At 43.8% G+C, this 22,971-nt stretch overlaps 2 protein-coding genes across 2 annotated transcripts in view; one reads left to right on the forward strand and one right to left on the reverse strand.

The window, feature by feature from the left end:
- ALDH6A1 (aldehyde dehydrogenase 6 family member A1) overlaps nucleotides 1-940 on the forward strand; it is a 167,519-nt gene extending 166,579 nt beyond the window's left edge. Inside the window, 2 exon segments of the mRNA XM_029598441.1 lie at nucleotides 67-99; nucleotides 101-940. Coding sequence (XP_029454301.1) covers nucleotides 67-99; nucleotides 101-172 — 105 coding nt within the window. The 3' untranslated portion in view covers nucleotides 173-940.
- A 12,383-nt stretch (nucleotides 941-13,323) lies between these two features.
- Nucleotides 13,324-22,971, reverse strand: part of BBOF1 (basal body orientation factor 1) — a 375,496-nt gene continuing 365,848 nt past the window's right edge. Inside the window, exon 11 of the mRNA XM_029597441.1 lies at nucleotides 13,324-17,365. Within this exon, the coding sequence (XP_029453301.1) occupies nucleotides 17,257-17,365 (109 nt within the window). The 3' untranslated portion in view covers nucleotides 13,324-17,256. The remainder of the gene's footprint in view (nucleotides 17,366-22,971) is intronic.

Here is a 22,971-nt window from a genome sequence, read left to right on the forward strand (position 1 = left end):
CTAGTGATGGTTTGCATGGTAGCAGAAGGTAAAGGATGATTTAGTCTTTTCTGCTTCTTCTCTTAGGGTGTGCAGTTTTACACGCAGCTGAAAACTGTTTATTTCCCAATGGAAAGAAGAAGATGCCACAGATACTAGCCCTGCTGTTGTGATGCCGACTATGGGCCATTAAACTTGTAACACAGGATAATATTGATACCAGCTGATCTTTCTGTATTCATATTTTGTTCTCCAGTGGCCTCGTTCAACTGACCAAACACCTTTCCCAGCATTGCTCATCACCAAACTGGGCCATCGGCCTGGTGCTTATCAGTGAGGCCTGTAGACTGGAAGACCAGATGTACTGAAGGGTTTGTCCCCATGTTTGGTCTATGGGAAAATTCTTAGTAGACAGGCTTCTAAATGTTACGTTTAGGGACCTTTAAGTTTCTAGTACCTGCAGCTGTCATTCTTTGATGTGAATTTTCCTGGTGTTGTCCATCCATTATCCAATAGAGCAAAGAATCAATAGTGCAGGAAACTTCACTCCACCTACTAAATCTCCATTCCTAACCAGGAGAATAGAGAATTGGCAAAATATGTACTTTCATCTCTAGTAAAGTCTCTCAGTTGGCCAATATAGCTGTCTTCCTTCACTCCCACATGCTGATCTCTTTAGTTCTAAAATATTACTTTGTCATATTACATTAACAATGTCCCATGTAGCAAGGATCTATGTACACTGTGCAACAGGTCTTGATACTTGTGTGAAATCAATCTATCATGGTGTAGTATGGAACATGTCTTAGTTAGAAAACTGTGTGAATGAGTCGATGATAACACCACACTTTCCTAGTGTGTAGCCAGATGGACTCAGGACCAATGGGTTATGCTTTCCTGCCAGCAGATGGAGATAGAGTCAGATTTTAAAGCTGACATCACCCTAGATGTCAGTGACCTCAGCCCTTCTGTATTTCTCCATCTCCAGCAGATGGTGGACGTACTTTCTCCCCTATAGGGATTGCTGTACTTTTTGGAAGGAGAAAGTCTACATTTAAATTGGAGAAAATAATTGACCCCAGCTCTCCTGCGATGATACCTAAAGGTCCCTCTCCCAGTTGAGAATTCCTGAGGCGATTTCCGAGATCCCTCAGAGGTGTGCCTTTGTTCGGTAGCCGGTTTCCCGGAATGGACTTTGCTGCTTAAGCAGCTGAAAGGCAGCAGGTGCAGGAAAGCTGAGCACGGCAGTGACAAGCCAAAGCACTCTCCCCCCCACAACCGGAGACCATCTCTATACTCAGCAGATAAGCGCTGAGCCCAGGAAAGTAAAAAAAAAAAAAAAAAGAGAGAGACAGAGGAGATTTACCTCCCAATTCAGAGACATTTGGAGGGGTTTCAGTAAGACTTCCTCCGGTCTCCTAGCTCGGCGTGCCGTACCGTCGTCGTTCCCGACCCTTGGGGTAAGGGGAAATGGGTTACGAGCGAGTTGAGCGGCCTCCCAGTGGGCTAGGCCCCACTTTAGCTTGGTTGGCACATCGCATAGTAGGCCATGGCAGCGCCATCTTGTGCGCATCCTTGTGCATGGCTATATTGTCCTCCATAGATGTCGGTATGCGTAGTGTGTCCAGTGCTGCGCACAACCTACTAAGCGCAGAATATAGGTAAAGCTGGGCGCATGGGCTGTTCTGCGCCTCGCCGCATCCTGCCTGGTGCCCAAAATCTGTGTGCATAAAATTTTAAAAGCGCGAGCCAACAGAACACAAGGTATTGCTGCCAATGGCTGCGGCAAGCCAAGAAACATAAGCACATTTCTTTCTGCGCTTCTTGGCCTAGGGCTTCACAGTCTGACCTGGTTTTCAACTTATATCAGCACTGTGTGGGAAGCCCAGGGAGAGTTGGCCTCCCTGGACTTTGCTAAGCCCAGCTCCTCTCATTCAGAGGATGGATTAGCCACAGCCTTAACTGGAAGTACCCTGGATCTGAGTACCTTCAGACCTGGGTCATGCATGGGATAGGGAAATTCAGCGGCACCTACCCCAGTACCTCCTGGGCTAGGCATGGACCTGGCTGCCTTCTCTTGGGTGGAATTTTTCCAGGGCCTTCAAGCCTTCATACAGGTGCAGTCTGCTACCTCACTTGCCCCTGTCCAGACGGAACCTCAGCCAGTAAGCCCCCCCTCTCCCAGTCCTATTGGCAGACCTTGAGGCATGCCTCACCTCGCCTCACCAAGGGTATCCCTGGCAGGGACCCGGACAGCATGGACGAAGAGGAGGATACAGATTCATTGGAAGATGGGGAAATTCCCCCTGTTTTAGACGAATTGCCAGCCCTGGTTTCCCAGACCCTAAAGATGCTGGGAGTTCCTGGGGCGGACTCTATGACGGAACCAAAGAAGAACCCCACCTCTGCTTTCCCTATGGAAAACCTCTTGCTACTTTCCAGTACTGGAAGCCATCCAGGAATTGATTGACCTGGAATGGGATGCTCCAGAAGCAAGTTTTAAAGGGGAAAGAGCATTAGAAGCTCTATACCCACTGAATCTGGCAGTGAGAGAGCATTTGCATTTCCCCTAAAGTGGATGTGCTAGTCTGTGCCGTCTCTAAGCAAACTATCCCAGTGGAGGGAAGAGTGGCCTTAAAGGATGCGCACGATAGATGGATGGAGTCCATCCTTAATCAGGCCTTTGAAGACGCAGTAGCAATGACCTTACACATTGCTTCTTCTTGTGCCCTGGTAGCTCATTCGTGCCTACTCCTCCTTTCAGGGGGTGGATGATTTGGGGGTGAATTCCAGAATAGTTATGGAACCCACCACTGCCTTTTTAGCTGATGTGGGCTTGGATCTAGTCTGTACTTCGGCCAGAAAAACAGCTATGGCTGCGGAATTGGTCAGCAGACGCAACCTCCAAGGCAAAATCTTACAAAAATGCTCTTTAAGGGATCACTCACTTTTCAGAAGCTAATTGGAAAAGCTGGCCAGTAAATGGGACAAATCTCCAGTTCCCTGGCTACCAGAAGTTAAGATACGAGCAGTTAAAGGGCCCCTTGCCTTTGAGGGGTCGATCCAGAGGCTCCCAATGCTTTCGCCCCTACAGAAACTTGACTTTTCAGAGGTTTCAGCCCTTTGGGAGGTCTCAGTCCTTTTGTGGTTGACAGCCCAAGAGAGGGGCAGGATTGGGTTCAGGTTTGTCCCGAACCCCCAATGAAAATTTGGGGGTTCGGGACAAACCGAGGAGATAGAGGGTCGACTGTCCCTCTTCTGCCAGAGGTGGGTCGAGATCACTTCAGACAAATGGGTACTGGATGTCATACGAGACAGGATACTGCATTGGAATGTCACAGCACTCCTCAGAACATATTCATGGTGTCTTCCTTACCACTCCCAGCACAAGAACAGGCAGTGGAGACTTACTCTTTTAAAGCTCCTTAGATGAGGGCTGTAATCTTTGTACCTGTGTCCCAGGGAAATATGGGGCATTATTCTGTCTATTTCATCATACCCAAGAAGGGAAGTTCCTTTCACCCCATCCTGGACCTGCTCAAGAGCATCAACCGACATCTACGAGTGAATCAATTTCCACATGGAAACCCTACGCTCCATGATAATGGCCATAGAATGTAAAGCGTTCTTGTCCTCTCTGGACCTATCCGAGGCCTACCTCCATATTCCAATCTGTCAAGAACTCAGTTTCCTATGCTTTGCGGTACTGGGTCACCATTATCAGTTCCGTGCACTACTTTTTGGCCTAGCCACCACCCCCAGAACTTTTCCAAATATTATGGTGGTCGTAGCGGCAGCACTGGAGAAAGAGAGAGAATTCTGGTGCACCCATACTTGGACGACTGGTTGATCCGGGCCAAGTCCATGGAAAAGAGTCTCAGGGTGACCACCCTTGCTTCAGGAATTCGGGTCGTAAACCTGGACAAAAGCAGTCGTCAAGCCCTCCCAGTCTTGGAATATCTGAGAGTCCAATTCGACACCCAAGCCAGGGAAAGGTCTTTCCTTCTGACAACACTAATAAGGAAGTTGCTGTCCTAAATGCTTCAGTTGATGGGCACAATATGCCTGACAGTGTGGAGCTATCTCCAAGTTTCTCAGTTAATGGTGGCAACCCTGGAGGAAGTGCTGTGGGTGAGGGCATGCATGCGACCACTTCCACGCTCACTACTGTCACGGTGGAACCCGCAGTCTCAAAACTATTCGATTTGTCTCCACTTACCAATGGGATTATGCTCTCAGCTCCATTGGTGGCTACAGGAAGCTCATCTGAGCAGAGGTGTACCCCTATTATCCCCGAACTGGCTGGTCCTCACAACAGATGCAAGCCTCACTGTTAGGAACTGACGGCCCAGGGATGTTGGACAAAGGAAGAGGCCCTCTGGAACATCAACTGCTTGGAAACCTAGGCAGTCAGATTGGCGTGTCTACAATTCAGCCTCAGATTCAGGGTCAAGCGGTCTATGTAATATCGGACAACGCAATGACAGAAGCCTACATCAACCACCAGGGTGGAACCAAGAGCCAGTAAGTGTCACAGGAGCTAGATCTCTTTATGGAATGGGCAGAAATACATCTACAGATGATCTCAGCCTCCTACATCGCAGGGAAAAACGTCATCAGAGCTACTCTCGGTGTATAATTTAAATCAGTTCATTTCATTGCCATCCCCAGATAGGCACAAGGACGCGGAAGAATACCACCTCTTCCGTCATTTGAATGTCAGTAGACCTTTGGTGCAGTATCTGGAAGTTTCAGAACCGTTCCAAAAGATGGACCGCCTGTTTGTCCTTCACGGTGGAAGGAAGCGGAACGAACCAGCTTTGCGGGCTACCATAGCTGATTGGATTAAGGAGGTGGTAATGGAGAGCCTATGTGGAGGCAGGAAAGCCATTACCTTCTCAGGTTAAAGTTCATTCCACTAAGGCTCAGGTGGTCTCATGGATGGAAGCTAGACTGCTGTCTCCTGTCAATATCTGCCAAGCAGCGATGCGGTCCTCCTTGCACACCTTCACCAGTTTCTATCTCCTGAATGTTCAGGCCCGGGAGGATGCAGCTTTGCAAGGGCGGTGTTAACCGGACCATGGGCAGCCTCCCGCCCTGATAGAGAGTATCGTTTGTACATCCCATTGGTCCAGAGTCCATCTGGCTACACGCGAGGAAATGGAGAAATTACTTAGCTGATAATTTTGTTTTCCTTAGTGTAGACGGATGGACTCAGCATCCCGTCCATGGCTGCCCAAGAACGGTGCCAAGGATTCGCCCATGGAGTGGATATCGATTCCAAGAGATTATGGGTAAGCAGTCATCTAGTCCCCAGATCAGGGCATCTGTAATCTTACTGGGGTTCAGCGTTTATGATTGGTTGAATACAGTTACGGGTGTCCATTTTAAATCAAGTTTTTTCAATAGTATATCCACAGTGGCTTTTGAAGAAAATACTGAAGGGCTAGGTCACTGCAGGGGTGTATCTAAGGTGATGTCAGATTTGAAATCTGACTCCATCTCCATCTGGCAGGGGAGCATATAACTCATTGGTCCTGAGTCCATCTGTCTACTCTAAGGAAAATGAAATTATCAGGTAAGTAATTTCTCCATTTGTCCATTCATACCTATGCCTCTGGGTTATGTAATAACAAACAAAGGTGACAAAACCAAACCTCTCAATGGCTTTTGCAATATAATACACTTAATGAGGATTATCATGTTAATGTAAATATAATGGGATAATATACATGTGGATCCTAGGAATAGTCTGCTTCCCTTTCATCATCTTAATGTGTTTCCATCCGGTAACTGGATTGGATTGCATTTTTTTTAGATTTAATTACTAGGCTTTCCAAATCCCAGCTCAAGGTGAGTTAAATTCAGGTACTGTAGGTAATTTCTTGTCTTCAGAGGCCTTACAATCTAAATTTGTACCTGTGTCAGTGGAAGAAGCAGGATTTGAACCCTGGCTCCACTAGGAAAGAGCATTAGAGATAATGCTGTTATGCTGACTTTCTGTGGCCGGAAATCATGCTGCTGTGAACTGTATGATAATAAATATATTCTAATCCTTACTCAAACAGTAATTACTGCTTCTGCTACTAAATCATTTGGTTTTTAGTACTTGACTGTTTCTGAAGAATTTTCTGTCCTAAAACAAATTACAGGTTCAGAAAACTTTATTGGTATGACAGTTTGTTCATTTGTTGCAATAAAGGTCTGCAAGTAGTAGGTGAGACCTTTATACTGGACTATTTCTGCACAACAATGACTAATTTCTGGAAGCTATATCCTCTTTATCAGGTCCGTGAAGAAACAATGCAGCTATACAATAATAAAAACATTGGAAACTAAGACATAAGAACTTGCTATGCTGGGTCAGACCAAGGGTCCATCAAGCCCAGCATCCTGTTTCCAACAGAGGCCAAACCAGGCCATAAGAACCTGGCAAGTACCCAAAAGCTAAGTCCATTCCATGTAACCATTGCTAATGGCAGTGGCTATTCTCTAAGTGAACTCAATAGTAGTTAATTGACTTCTCCTCCAAGAACTTATCCAATCCTTTTTTAAACCCAGCTACACTAACTGCACTAACCACATCCTCTGGCAACAAATTCCAGAGCTTTGAACGAAACATAAAAGAACTTAATGACATTGATATTCAAACCCAGTGTACAACGTTACTGTATCTGTCACATCTATCAATCCTTCCCCTCCCTGCATCACTTTATTGAGCTGTAATGGCATATGCTAACAACCTCAGGCCTCGTTGACTGTTCTAGTTCAACCCTGTGTAACTGCAGTCTCTTTTCACTGACCTGATGAGAGGAGCAGAGCATCTGAAAGCTTGTCCCAAATGTACTGAATTAGTCCAGCAGCTTGTTTGTGGACCCTTATTTCTACACATTCAAGTAGACTAATACGGCAACCACAGTTCTTTGCTTTACATGTGTTGCCAAAGTCATGCATAAAATTGTTAAAAATAAGAGGTGAGAAATTTGTAAAAATTACACAGTGCAGAGAAGACTATAACCAGGACAATTTCAGGATCCTGACCACATTATTATTGTCTTGGGTCAGATTGTTTCTGGCTTGGTAGCAAGATATAACATTTTACTGCACTAGCCTCTCTTTTTTTTGTCATTTCAGGCACTATAAATTTTCAGTTTGTTTCCCCCTGAGATCTGATTAAAAACAAAATTTGCAAATAAATTTCTTTTCAGAAAAAGACAAATCATCTGAGCTAGAAGTGTCATGTTTCTTTTGGCATTTATGTTCTTATAGGATGTCTCAGGAGAAGTTGAATTCTCCAAGAACAAGTAGGATGGCGCACTTCACATATGGGGAACATCATCCGATGGAGCCCGGCACGGAATTTCTAGAACTTTGACTGAACCTCACTGGGCATGCCCACGGAATGCTACCATACCAAACATTCATGGGGTCCCTTGGGCACAGTTACAGCCTCTTCATTTTTTTCTGAAGCATTCTATAGTTTTTCATACATTTTTTCTTCAGCTTTGGCTGTCCCTCATGGGGTTCTGTAATGTCATCCCTTGTAGTTCCCTGGGTAAGGTGTTTTGTCATTTTTCTTAAACTGCCTTTCCCCAGGGTGGTGCCCGCCAGCCATTGATCCTTTACTACATCAAGTTCAATTTTTTCACTACATGATGTCTAGTGGGTTCCAGCATGCCCTCGATGCAGTAGACCACATCTTTCACAGATCCCCATGATAGATGTCTCCTGTGCTCGGGAGCATCACATGACATCTAGAGGTATGGAAAGTGCAGAGAAATAACCCTAAAAGGATGACAATCCTGATTGGCTCTCATGGAATATCTGTTCGGGCACCATAAGTCTATTCCATCAGCGTCTGAGACAAAGAACCCTGCAGCTGCATTACTGGCAGGAGACCCATTGGCATCGGGGGGGCATCAGTTCTCTCAACATCAATGGCCAGTAGGGACCGCAGAGAAAGACCATAGTCTGACTCCTATTCGAAGAAGGCTTCAGGTTCTGCTTCTTCAACCTTGGCATCAAGAAGACCCATGCCAAATAAAGGAAACTGAAGAAGCATCAGCATTAGTCCCCATCAATGCATGATACCAGGAACAGGGACAGTCTGACTGCTGAGACACCCCTCCCCCCCACCCCCCAAGCAATTCAATGGCAAGGAAAGCTCATCTTCTACACAGGCCGGGACGTGCACCAGTCTCCACTGGTCCTAGTGTCTGCCACCAATCTTCCTTTTGGTTCCAAAGAGGAAGTGGCCACTCCGCCTGCCTCCCAATAGGTATTGGCATTATTAATTTTCGAGGAGGATCTGGAGAAACAGATCAAGCAAGCTGTGGAAAAGGTGCTACAAGAACTCAGTACTGAGGCATCAAGGATACAGAGGATGGCATCAGCATTCCTTGAGCCTCTGCTGGATTCCCTTCAGGTGCTCATTGGTGTTGCATCGACGCAGGTGCTGGCGCCAATGTCCATCCCATCACTGATACCCGGAGATGCATTGGGGTCGGCGTCTGCCAGCCTGTTGCTAATTTCTGGCTCCTTAAGGGAGAAAGCTGCTCTGAGTTGTCGAGGTTCTTTGAGATCCAGGCCCCAGCAGCCAGTTGCAGTGACCCACTGGCTTAGGACAGAACACCATGAGAGCTCTCCCCTGAACAATGCAGTGAGTCAGTTCTCAGTATTTCTGGGGATACGGCTATGACTCTGCAGATATCTCTGAAGAGGAGATAGTCACTGGTCTTCCTTCTGGACCCCTCTCCTCCATTGGATAGAAGGAAGTCACCTCTTGAGGACTTCTCTTTCTGAGGATTTATAAGGAAAATGGCTGAGACCATGCCATTTATGTTACAGATGGAGGAAGAATCCAGGCACAAGATGCTGGATATCCTCTAGCATGGGGAGCCCCGTAAGGAAATCATGGCAGTCCCAGGTCACGAGATCCTTCAGGAGATACTAATGAGCATGTGGAGAACTCCCTCAGAGTGGTGCCTGTCAAGAAGACAGATGTGATTTATCTCATCAAAAATGATTCCAGATTTGACAGGCACCAACTGCTGCACCAATCTGTGGTCATTAAATCCGCTTTCAAAAAGGCCAAACATTCTAGAACCCACTCCTTTGTATCCTTGAGGAGGGATTTTATGGCCATGGATACTGTTGGGAGAAAGGTTTTCAGGGCATTATACTGATTTCCTACATCATGGACTACCAGCTCTTTATAAGCCAGTTCTTGTGGAATATCTTGAAGCAGGTGTTATGGGTTCAGACCATGCCCACTGGTATCCTGCCCACAGGGGATCTCAACTGGGGGGCTTATCTCATATAAACACATAATTACTAGAATTATACCTGGGGGCTTGATCCCAGGAGCTTATCCCCTACACAGAGAGCCACACAAAAACTTTGAATCAGTATATCATGGTTCCAGGTTAAGTAAGTTTATTTGAGCAATAGGAAGATATAACAAATAGAAGAAGTAATGGCAGATAATAACAATTGCTACATAGATATAAAAAGCTTACATTTCCAAAGGATCAGCTGTATCATCACGTCTAGGGCTCGCTCTCTCTCTTTCTTGCATGGATGCCTGGGTTGCTTGGCGGTCCCTCCCTCTGAGTTCTTACCAGTTTTCAGAAACAGGTGTGTGGCCTTCATTCTCTCTCTCTCAGGCTTTAGTATAAGTTAAGACTTAGGGGAATAATTAAATAAACACTCTTGCCTGTTTGTAAACATTTTACAGTGTAAGACAGTAAACAGGAGTTCACTCAGAGGTTGACCTGTGGCCTTCAAACTAGTCTGTGTCTGGATGAAAACTTTGAATCCATACGGCCTAACCTCTATAAACATCCTCAGCAAAAAGTAACAAAAGTTGACTCTAACAGCAGGTCCAAGGGGTGGCCGAACGTTGGGCTATCTCCTTGGACTATAGTGACTCTGGAGGGGAGTGTGGCGGAAAGCGATACAACAGAGGTGTCCCTTGTTCACAATGACAGAGACATCTTTGAGGGAGGTAGATCAGTCAGTGTATCAGAGTTGGGCCTATGGACCCCAATATGCATTCATCCTCCTTTTCCTGGGAGGAATTTTTCCAAGGTCTACAGACTTTTCTGCAGGGGTGCCCAGTGGAATCAACACAACCTATTAAGAAGGATTCACATTCTCAGGGCTCCCATTTAGCCACTGCCAATGCCTATTATGCTGTTACCTGTTAGTACTTGTTGATTTAACTATGAATGTTACTTTTGTAAACCATTGTGATCTTTTACATGGAATGACGGTATATAAAATGTCTAAATAATAAAATAAATAAATATCCTTCAGTCACTGTTGAACCAAAGGGTTGGGAGTGCAGAAAACATGGGATCTAATCCAGCTGTGATGTTTTTGAAGCAGCATCAAGTTTCTGCTGTAGGGATCGGGGTGCACAGACTCACTTGGCTGTGGGTCTCTGATCACTGCCAGGAAGTACAGGAACGGCTTGCTGATGTGCTGTGCATGGGAGATAATCTCTTTGGAGAAAGGCTTAAGAATGTGGTGGGTCAGATCCAGGATCATTGTGCAACACTGTAACAGCTCTCCATGGTTACTCCAGATCTGGCCTCCTCTTCTAGGAAGTACTCTAGATCAGGGCAGAGGATACACTTCTTCCACCAGAGGTGGCATTACCCTCTGTCTCCTCGATCCCATATGCCACAGGTCCCTCCCACCTCTCTAAGCCCCAAGCAGCATCCCAATCAGGGATTTGATTTGACCACAGAGAGCAAAGCCAGGATCCCAGTAGTCATGCCAGAGGACCTTCTAGTCAGGGGCCAGCTGTGGTTTTATGTAAGTTGGTGACCTAGTATAACCTTGGACCTGCAGGCCCTCAGCATGATCAAAAGAAGGGTATAAACGGAACCTATCGTCTGTTCCGCAAAATAGGCCCCCAGATCCATCTTGGTGTCAGTATTGCATCAGAAATTGCTCTAAAGGATCTCCGTTCCCTCTTGATGGCCAAAGCGATTGAGCTCATTCCACCAAGGTGAAGAGGGTGGGGATTTTACTCCAGATATTTCCTGATTCCAAATCCATCTTAGACCTAAGGGCCTTGAACAAATTCATCAAAAGAGAAAGTTCACGATAGTTTCCTTGGTCACCTTAATCCCCTTTCCTTCAAACTAGAGAACTGGCTGTGTTTCTCTCAAGCTAAAGGATGCTTATACTACATAGATTTTTCCAGGGTCAAGAAATATCTCTGTTTTATAGTAGGAAAATGCAACCTCTATTATTGCATCTGCCATTTGGGCTAGAGTCTGATCCACGTCTTCTCAAATGCCTAGCCATGGTGGTGGTGCAATTATGCAAACTGAGAGTACATGTGTTTCCTTATCTGAACAATTAACTGGTCAAGAGCACATCTTGGGCTGGAGCCAAGGAATTGATGTGTATGACCATCTGTGTGTTGGAGTTACAAGGGTTCATTATCAACTTCCCCAAGTCTCACCTCAGCCTGACATTTCAACTGGAGATTATTGGAGCTCTGCTAGACACAACACAGGCAAAAGCCTTCCTTTTGCAGCAAAGGGCTGCCACATTCATGGCTGTAGTGGAGGAGATATAGATGAGTCAGCAGATATCAGCATAGCACATTTTATTTTATTTATTTATTTAGAGTTTTTCTATACCGGTATTCGTGATTAAAAATCACATCATGCCAGTTTACATATAACAGGGGGTGTGAAAACAGAAATGGAACATTAACAAGTGCAAAGAGTTCGTAAAGTTACATTACAACAAGGTTCATATAACTGGGTAGAGAATTTAGAGTAAGATAACCGAGCAGTTAGTATTAACTATTTACATTATATTGTGAAGTCTCTTATAAGATGTTGCTGTCATTCAATTGGGGTCAGGGAAGGCTTGCTTAAATAGCCAAGTCTTGAGCCTTTTTCTGAAAGTAGGTAGGCATGGTTCTTGTCTCAGATCCGGGGGAATAGAATTCCATAGTGAAGGTCCGGCTGTGGAGAAGGCTCGGTCTCTGAAAGTTAAATGGTGAGTGGTTTTGGTTTGAGGAAATAGGAGTGATCCTCTGTAGGCTTCTCTGATGGGTCTAGTGGATGTGTGTCGTCTAAGTGGGATTTGTAGATCAAGCATAGCATGGTGATGGATAGCTTTATAGATGATTGTGATAGATTTGTGGATAATTCTAAAGTGTATTGGCAGCCAGTGTAAGTTCTTAAGAGTGGGCGAAATGTGATCTCTTCTCCTGGTGTTAGTCAGAATTCTCGCAGGCAGAGTTCTGGAGCATCTGAAGGGGTTTTAATGGATGCGGAAGGGAGACCAAGTAAGATAGAATACAATAGGTCTATCTTAGAAAAGATTACTGCTTGAAGGGACCGTTCTTGAAGTCTCGCACGTGAAGGAGAGTTTGATTCTTTTCAGTACCTGTAGTTTATAGAAGCCGTCTTTTGTAGTTGTTTGATGAAGGATTTTAAGTTAAGACGGTTGTCTATAATTATTCCTAAGTCCCTTGTTTGAGTAGTAAGAAGGTTGGTTGGGAGACATGGAGCGGGGTTACTGTTGTCAGGTGAGATGATGATAAGTTCCGTCTTAGCCGTATTTAATATCAAATTTAGACTAGTGAGAAGGAGATTGATTTCTTGAAGGCAGATTTCCCAAAATTCAAGAGTTTTGGTGATAGTTTCTTTGATGGGGATCAAGATCTGCACATCGTCGGCGTAGAGGGAGTGAGTTAGTTTCAAGTGGGTTAGCAGTTGGCAAAGCGGAAGAAGGTATATATTAAAGAGCGTAGGGGAAAGGGAGGAGCCCTGAGGAACTCCTAAAGATGATGTATAGCGGGAGGATTCTTTATTATGGATTTTGACCTTATAGCCTCTATTGCTGAGGAATGTATTGAACCATGATAGTGCAGTTCCTGTAATTCCTATGCTTGCCAGTTGATTGAGGAGGATGGAGTGGTTAATGGTATCAAATGCGGCCGAAAGATCTAAGAGAATAAGTAGAAAGGATTGGCCTTTGTCAAGACCCATGATGATATGGTCTGTCAGGGATATGAGTAGAGTTTCCATACTTAAAGCTTTGCGGAATCCATATTGGGAGGGGTACAGTATTTTGTGATCTTCAATGTAGTTGGAGAGTTGAGTGTTGACCAGCTTTTCCATGATCTTGGCAATAAATGGAAGATTGGAAATCGGGCGGAAGTTGTTGGGGTCTTGGGGTCTAGATTAGGTTTCTTTAAGAGCGGTTTTTAGAGAAGCTAGTTTAAGGTCATCTGGAAATAGTCCCCGGGATAAAGAGCAGTGATGATATCTGCCAGTGTTTTGGAAATTGTTTCCGGTAATTAGAAGGAGGAGCTTTGTAGGTATTTGGTCGAAGGGGTGGGAGGAAGGTTTCATTTTCTTAAGTAACAAAAGGATCTCAGAGGCTGTGATGGGTTCGAATGATTCAAAGGAGGTTCCTTTGTTTAGTATCTGCAGAGCATTAGTGAGAGAAGAGTTACTGGGGTCAATCGCTTTAGCAGGTTAGATATTTTGTCTTGGAAGAAAGTAGCCAATTCCTCAACTTTGGATTGAGCTAGGACTGAGGGAATATCTGGAGTGTTGATGTGAGTCAGGTTAGATACGTAAGCGAAAAGAGCTTTTGCGTCAAATACAAGGTCATGGATCTTGCTAGCATAGTAATCCCTTTTAGATCTTAGGGTGGAGTTCCTGTATTGATGGAGAGCTAGCTTGTAGGCAGCTAAGGTGCTGGGGCAGGGGGCCTTACGCCATTTGCTTTCTTTCTGCCTTAGGCTCTATTTGAGTTTACGAAGGTTGCTTGTGAACCACGGTTGTCTTTTTGTTGGGTGAAAGTGACACCATGAATCTTTCCCTTACTGGTTATGCTACGTCTAGAGCATAAACATTCTGAATAATATTCAAGACCCACTGGTCTGAAGTTATTTGGATCCATTCTTTGAAATAGTTTTGAAGATAATCTATTATTGGCAGAATCAGAGTGCATCTTTAACACATCATTGACTGCTTACTGAGGTTTAAGGTCCTGATGAATTTGGTCTATCTTTCTTGCTCCCCAAAAGGATTGCATTCTATTTCTTGGTCTGAGGGATGGAGAAAAAAATTGTCTTCCAGTAGCAAGTAACTTCGATAGTCCCAGTATTTATTTATTTAAACAATTTTTATATTCCGTTTTTTTACTGGAAAGTAGTCAAAATGGTTTACAGTGCATACATACATAATAAAAGACAAAGTAAAAACAGCTCACATAACAAATATGCATTTTAAAAGAATAAATATTAGAAAAATAAATTAAAAGTAAGAACCAATTAATCAGTAAAATTAAAAATAACTAAAGAAATTAAAAGATAGTTTCCTGCGGGAGTGTCAAATGGTGGAACTATATTTAGACAGGGCAGGAGCAGTAGGGTCGGCCAAAGGCCTGTTGATAGCTGGTCAGGAAGTGTAGTTAGAGCTGATTAATTAGTTATTTCTGGTAAATGCTTTTTCAAAAAGATAGGTTTTAAGTTCTTTTTTAATTTTCTTGCTTGAGGAGTTTCTTAGGGTGTCTGGGATCGAATTCTAGAGTTGGGGTCCTGCTACAGAAAAAGCTTTCTTTCTGGTTATGTTTAATCGTGAGGTCTTAATGGTCGGGACTTCTAATAATTTTTTATGGGCAGAGCGGAGGCTTCTAGATGGTCTATAAATACAAAGCTGTGAACTGAGCCATGAGGAGGTATTGTCGTTCAATAAATTGTAGATGATAGTAAGTATTTTATATTTTATTCTAAAATCTACTGGTAGTCAGTGTAGGGTGTAAAGAATCGGGGAAATATGGTCTCTGCGAGAAGTTCCTGTGAGAATGCGAGCCGCAGCGTTCTGAATAAACTGTAGTGGGTGGAGGGCGTTTTGTTGAAGACTAATAAGTAGCGCATTACAGTACTGGCTACATGATCTATAAAGCCAAAAGGACATCTTTTTCTATTTTCTGGCAGATGTTGGGGGTCTAGACTTCTCCAAACTCTTCACCAGTCTCGTAAGTTCTTCTCTGAACAACATCTGACCTCTTACAGAGGTGAACTTTAGACCATGAATCCACTGCCCAATATTGAAGCCGTAAATGTCATCTAGCTCCTACTGATAAGACCCGAGACCTTGATAAAAGTCTTATGAGATTGTACAAAACATCTGCGAGATTCTAATCTTGCAGTTTCATCCTTTTCTGGGAGATGCAATATCCAGGAAGGAGGGCTCCTGATTCATAACTTAAACAAATTTCTCCCTGAATCACTGAGCTGTTAGCACTTGTTTTGAAGCATGTGTTCTCAACTATCTTCTTGTCCTGTGGATCTTTCAAGGAAGTACCACCTTCCATAGGAACGGTCATTTTTCTAGTCATGGCCAAGACCAATGTGTCTACCTTAGGTATCTGGAATAAGCACTCTTGCACATCCAGTGGAAGCAAGTATAGCTTGGAAAATTATTTAATGCACTTTAAACCTGCATCTGGAGTCTCCCACTCAACTTCTGGATAGAAGGGAAAAGATGTGGAAGATATACCTTTAATTATCGGGTCCCAATCTGGAACCACCTCTGACTTATTCTCTGTTAGCGTTAAAGTAGATTTCACATGTGAAATCAATGCCGCTATTTTCTCTCTCTGAAAGAGATGTATTACTGAGTCCTCATCTTCTTCTGATAACACTTCCCCTTCCTCATGGAAGTCATTATCAGTTTCCTTTGAAACTCTAAAAAAAATCATTAGTTTGGTCTAGTTGGTAAAATAGATTTTCAAACTCAGCTCTGACTCTTGTTCTCTTGGATTGCTTTGCTGAAAGAAAAGATAAGGAATCAGTTTGGATTTGTGCACTCAGTTCTGGAGTCTTCCATGAATCATTGTGCCTTTGCCATGCACAGAAAGCCTAGAGAAGGAAGTTAAAGAGTGGAGGCTGGTCTTGTATAGTTGAGCCTGGCACAGTAAGTAGCAGCTCATCTGCAACATTTAATTGTGCCTGCATAGCAGCGATGTCTGTAGGCTTTCAAAAATGGTGGCCATGGCAGTTTCAACATCAGAAAATGGTGATTATCACATTTTTTGAACTTGCAACAGAATCTTTTGTACTTAACTTACTTAATGGTACAGGTTTAGTATGCTCGCTGGATACTTTTTCACTATAGAGGCAAACGGAGCAGCCTGTACTGCTGTCCATTGCAGTGCATTTACTGCCACAGCGCCCACATCACAGTTAGCTTAAAGATGCCTGATTATGCTGTAAAATTCTGCTGTGTGGAATGGAATTTGCAATTTGTACTGAGACTAAATGAAAAGGGTGCTTTTTACCTGAATAGTGTCTTAGCTCTGTATAGCAGCAATAAATGATTATTTTTGCATTGTGCTTACTTAAGCTGCAGTAATTGAAAAGAAAGCCTTTACAGACACTTCTTACAGCCAATAGGCTCAACCAAACCTCTGCTATGAGGTTGTGAGTATATACTCATCGGGCAGGTAAGAGGATGGCCCTAGCACATTAAGCTCTATTTCTTGAAACGTTTCAGCAATATACTAATCAAAAAATGACTGCTACATTACTAGAGGCAGAGAATGCTGGTAAATCAGGTTCCGAACATAGAATAAGTACATGTAATAATGTCATGTAAAAAAAACAACTTTGCCTCCATCAGTTGGTTGCAGGGTAAAACCCAAACTTTCTAGACTAGTGTAGCAGAAAGACAAGGAATAAAGGGCTTCTGTTTTTCAACTATCAGTGTTACATGTTTATTTTTGCAATGGAGAAAGCACCCACAACAGTGCATGGAACCCAGTGTGAATTCTCCTAGCCCAGCTGAGAATATACAGTGGATCTCTGGGGCTGGGAAGGTAGTCCCAACAAATGGGGAGTTACACTTATATTTTGAGTTATTTTTCTACCCCTTGCACTTCAACAGTACAAATATTCTTCTATTCTTTCTTACCTTCTCTTTATAAAACTACAGTAAGCCATAATAATTATATTTTTTTTAGCTGTACTTATCTTGAATGTCTTCCATTTCTCTTTAGTTTCTTGTATATGGTCAACAGATTTACAATAATTAACAAACATTTCAATTAAAACTATAATTTTCACACTTTTATACAGTATAGTCTATAGAATACATTTCTAAAGGAATACTAACAAAGGAAAAGCACACTACAAGTTAAAGCTTTGCAAACTACTGCTGAGGTCCTGGGGCTACAGATACAAGCCTGGGTAATTCCCTGATGCATCCAGCCACATTAGCCGACAGTCTAAGATTTTGTCATCAGGAGATTCGGTAGGACCAGTCTATGAATTGGAGGCTCCAGTCCTATGACTTCCTGGGTGATGAAGGTTTGATTAGGGTGACAAACCTCGTCACTGTAAAGAGAGAAAAAAAGTTACACTGATAGACAAGGCCCTGGGGAGGACAGGTTTCAAAGCTTTTTACATATGTTTACCTGTGCTCCCACTCAGTGCAGATACAGTATACACTGCTTCCAATGTGAAGGGGCGGGCGGGGAGGATGGATCAGGTCAGCATGATGATTTCATTTTGAAATTACTCTGCACGTTACTAAGCCGGTGCAAATTCCACAGGTACCATGAACTTACAGTGTGCATGCTGGAGCATCTCAAAGGGCCTACAGGTACAAGGTACAAAGTCCACCTGGACCTGCAAGCTGCACCATCTAGAAAGATTGACTTTCTTGTACATGGCTCCTGCACTTTCCCTATATTAGCTTAGTAGTGCTGGAGTACATATAAGAGTGATCTTTCAGTAGTGTGAAAGAATGGCAAGATAGATCAGAAGATTTTCTTTATTTTTATTGAGAAAGGGAAGCTAAAAGACAATGTTGAGGTCACTTCATCAGTTTGCAGTAACCGTAATCCTACCTTATATTTATAACACACAGTATTTATTTATTTATTATTTTTATATACCGACATTCGATCTGCGATATCACATTGGTTTACATTCAGGTACTGTAAGTATTTCCCTATCCCCAGAGGGCTTACAATCTAACTTAACAGTAAAAAAGCCTGTCTCAAATTATGGGCTAAAATGTGGTGCAAAGATGGACTCCCCTCCTCCCTGAACTGCCCCTGATTTTCCTTCTACCTTCCCTCCTCCTCTGCTGTGGTCAGCAGGGCTTAGGCTCTCTGCTCGGTGCCTCTGATGTGCTTGATGTATGTTTGGACTGTGTACTATACACTGGTTGCACATGCCCAGGCTATACTGACAACCAAACATAAAAAAAACAATTGTCTTTCATTAATGGTGGGATAACACTGTGTACGGTAATTACAGTAATTGTTAGTGATATCACTTCAAGTTTCCCAAGATAAAGCTTATTCTTTGCAATGATTCTGTTTCTGTATCATTTCTTCATTCATATTAAGTCATATCTATTGATCTGTTAAAAATAATCACAATGGCATGATTGTCACTTTTGGGTTAACATGATCATAAATAATGTAAAACTGCATCTAGAAAATCTCTCTCAACTCCCACAGAGGATTCAGAAACCCAGGTATAAATAAATAAATGTTTTACAGTGGGCTATGCTAGAACAGGGCCTGTGCCTCTGAGACACCCAATTTCCCCAACTTTGAAGCATCCTATATATCCGCACCCACTCAGAAGTCAGACATCCAGGATTCAGAAACCCCGGAATAATTTGATTACAGTGGACTCTGGCAGAATAACACCTATGAACTAGAGACACCCACTCTCCCCACGGTTACCCTCATATAACGCATTGGAAAATGAAGACGCTCCAGGACTAGAATATGAAGTGATGTCTGAAAGGGAAATAGTCACTCAATGTATCCAGAAACCCTTCACCATGGTCAAATGTCATAAAAGAAAGCTGCTTCTGTTGGGAGATTCAGTCATCAGAGGAACTAAGTTGGGAACTCATTGGATGGGGATACAACAGTTAAATGCCTTCCAGGATCCTCAGCTAACAGAAATGCAAACCAGGTGGTGAATGCAATTATAAAAGAAAGTAAGAACTCTAATATCAATGTTATCATCCATCTGGGGACCAATGACTCACTAGAAACGGTGTCCATAAAGTTTAGAAAGATTTCCAAAATCTAGGGGAAAAGATTAGACATATGGCTTTTCAGACATATTACCTGTTCATGGAAAGGGAAAGAAAAGGTTATACCATATAGATTATTTCAATGTCTGGCTCAAAAACTGGTGTAAAGAATGTGATTTTGGAATCATTGGAGGTTGGGGCCGTACATGGAACAATAAAATATTATATGGTAAGGATGGCCTACATTTCTTTATGACAGGAAAGAGAATGCTAAGTGAAAAATTCAGATCATACATTAACAGGAATTTAAACTAGGGAATAGGGGTAGCAAGAGGTGACCATGAATTTGGCATGTTACCCTCAAGCAAAACAGGAAAAGGGAAGAGAAAATAACAAAATCAATCAGTTCAACAATGTAGAAAAACTGACTAGAAAGAGCAGCTGGAACGCTATGATCACAAATGCTTGTAGTCTGGGCAATAAAATTCCAGAACTTCAGGCCTTAATGATGGAGATAGACTTAAACTTTGTTGCTGTTACAGAGACATCGTTCACTGATTCTCATGATTGGAATTTGACCATACTGAGCTATGACATGTTAAAGAAGGACAGAGAGGACTGAAAAGTTGAAGGAGTAGCTCTTTATGTCAAAAACTATCCATCGTAAACAAAAATCTCACTTTAAAAATTACAGATGTAATGCCCAAAAGAATTGTGTGAATGACCATCATACTTTTAGCACTAGTTCAAGCAGATGGAAAACTGCTTTGTGTACCTCCTTAATGCTAAAAACAATATCCAATGATATGTGTGCCTGAGTTTGAGACCAACATGGGGACTATGACTCACCCAGAATCCTCTGCTGCCTTGGCCTGCTTGCAGTTCTGGCCATGAGAACCTTAAATGCCCTATTGACTAATTTGGAGAAATTACAGGAGACATCTGGACAGCAGCAGGGGATGTCAAACACTTATGATGGAGGGTCATGGGGTCACAGAAAAGCAGAAAGAAAAGGTCAAAATTTCACAGGCTAACATTTCAACTACAGTGGCACCAGTAAACCAGAGTCTTGGAAACCTCCCTGAGGGTGAAAACCTGACATGACAAAGGGACTAACAGAAGATTGATGTAAACAACAGGCAAAAAGGCCTCAATTTGGGAGGGGGATCAGGATAACTTAGGTTTAATTCATCTTGTTTTAACATGAGAAACGGTATACGTGATACTCCCACAGGTTCCTGCAACTTAGGGATTATTGTGTTTTACCTGTAAAAAGCAGCACTTACTGTCATACAAAGAGAGACAGAGTAGTGCTTCTCCTGGGCATCTAGACAGAGAGAACTGCTCTGACTCTGTACCTCCCAAGGGTACCTGCATTGCTTATTGATATGCAATAAAAAATTGATATTTGTTTCTACTAAATTTGGTATGGTATCCTTGTGTTCATGGAGAAGAGCCTTTAAGCATGTTTGGCGCTTAACCCCAAGCAACTGTATTGCAAGGGACATGGGTTTGTGAAGAAGCATTATGGACCACCCTAAAAAATATAAAAAAAATGTTGCTTCCATTTTTATTTGTGTGATCTAAAGGCCACTGATGCAAACAGAAAAACTGGACAGAACATAAGATATGCCATACTGAGTCAGACCAAGGGTCCATCAAGCCCAGTATCCTGTTTCCAACAGTGGCCAAACCAAGTCACAAGTACCTGGCAAGTACTCAAAACATTAGAAAAATCACAAGCTACTATTGCCTATTAATTACCGTAATAGTAGTTTATGGATTTTTCCTCTAGGAACTTATCCAAACCTTTTTTAAACCCAGTTATACTAACTGCTGTAACCACATCCTCTGGCAATGAATTCCAGAGCTTAACTATGCACTGAGGGCCAGATTTTATAACATGCGCGCGGGCGTAGATTTGTTTGTGCAACCCGGTGCAAACAAATCTACGCCCGATTTTATAACATGGGGGTGCACAATTATGCAACCTGCACGCGCTGAGCCAAGCAGCCTGTCTCCATTCCCTCCAAGGCCGCTCCGAAATTGGAGCGGCCTCGGAGGGAACTTTTTTTCCAGCCCTCCGCACCTTCTCCTCCCTTCCCCTATCTAACCCACCCCCCAGCCCTAACTAAAACCCCCCTTACCTTTGTTGGAGAATTTACGCCTGTCTCTGGGCAGGCGTAACTAGCGCGCACCGGCTCTCCATCCCCCAGCCCGGTGGCTGTTCCGGAGACATAAGACATAAGTACATGCCATACTGGGTCAGACCAAGGGTCCATCAAGCCCAGCATCCTGTTTCCAACAGTGGCCAATCCAGTCCAAAAGAACCTGGCAAGTACCCAAAAACTAAGTCTATTGTAGAGATTACTTACCTGATAATCTCGTTTTCCTTAGTGTATGCAGATGAACTCAAAACAAGTGGGTATAGTGTGCTCGTGCTAGCAGTTGGAGACGGATCTGACGTCAGCACGGGTACATATACCCCCGCAGGAAGTGCAGCAATTCAGTAATCTTCCTTGCAAAAGCTGTAGCTGACCGATCGATTAAATGAACAGGATTACCCTGACCGATTGATAGTAGCTGGAGACTGCCAGTGTTCTCAACCGGAAGGCGTCTACACCCGACAGGGTGGATGGCCTATTATAAGAAAAACATGGCTTACCGTGAGTCGGTGAATCCCCATGTATGCCGGCAGCCGGGCGGGATGCTGAGTCCATCTGCATATACTAAGGAAAACGAGATTATCAGGTAAGTAATCTCTACATTTCCTAGCGTGTAGCAGATGGACTCAAAGCAAGTGGGATGTACAAAAGCTACTCCCGGACTGGGCGGGAGGCTGCCCGAGGTCCGTTCAGGATTGCCCTCGGAAATGCTGTGTCCTCCCTGGCCTGGACGTCCAGACGATAGAATCTGGAGAAGGTATGGAGGGAGGACCACGTCGCCAGTCTACATATTTCTGCAGGCGACAGCATCCTAGTTTCTGCCCAAGAGGCCGCTTGCGCTCTGGTAGAGTGAGCCTTGACCCGTAGAGGCGGTGGTTTTCCCGCTTCTACGTAGGCTGCCTTGATAACTTCTTTGATCCAGCGGGTGATGGTTGCCCGTGAGGCCACTTCCCCTTGCTTCTTCCCGCTGTGAAGGACGAACAGGTGGTCCGTCTTTCGTACTGCTTCTGACATTTCCAGGTATCTGGACAGCAGCCTTGCCGATGTCGAGATGGCGTAGTAATTCGACCTTCTTCTGACTCTTCAAACCTTCCGTGGTGGGCAAGGATATGGTTTGGTTGAGGTGGAAGTGTGAGACTACTTTGGGTAAGAAGGAAGGAACCGTGCAAAGATGGATAGCCTCTGGAGTGATTCTGAGAAACGGATCACGACAGGACAGTGCTTGTAGCTCTGAGATGCGGCGTGCTGAGCATACAGCCAGCAGGAACACCATCTTCAAGGTTAACAAACGGAGGGACAGGCCTCGAAGTGGTCTGAAGGCGTGTCCCGCTAGAAATTCCAAAACTAGGTTGAGGTTCCACAGGGGAACTGGCCACTTCAGTGGCGGGCGAATGTGTTTGACTCCTTTTAGGAAACGTGAAACGTCTGGGTGTGTGGCGATGCTGTTGCCGTCACTCCGGGGACCGTAGCAGGATAGCGCTGCCACTTGAACCTTGATGGAATTGAGGGACAGACCCTTCTGAAGGCCATCTTGCAGGAAATCCAAAATGATAGGGATCTTAGCGGCATGTGGATTGGTGCTGCGAGTTTCGCACCAGGCTTCAAATACTCTCCAGATCCTTATATATGTTAGTGATGTGGAGAACTTGCATGCTCGGAGGAGTGTATCTATTACCGGCCCCAAGTATCCTCTTTTCTTCAGTCTAGCCCTCTCAATGGCCAGACCGTAAGAGAGAATTGAGCTGGATCCTCGTGGAGGATGGGACCTTGCC

This window comes from Rhinatrema bivittatum, chromosome 4, assembly GCF_901001135.1.
Source record: "Rhinatrema bivittatum chromosome 4, aRhiBiv1.1, whole genome shotgun sequence".
In the NCBI taxonomy this organism is placed as follows: Eukaryota; Metazoa; Chordata; class Amphibia; order Gymnophiona; family Rhinatrematidae; genus Rhinatrema; species Rhinatrema bivittatum.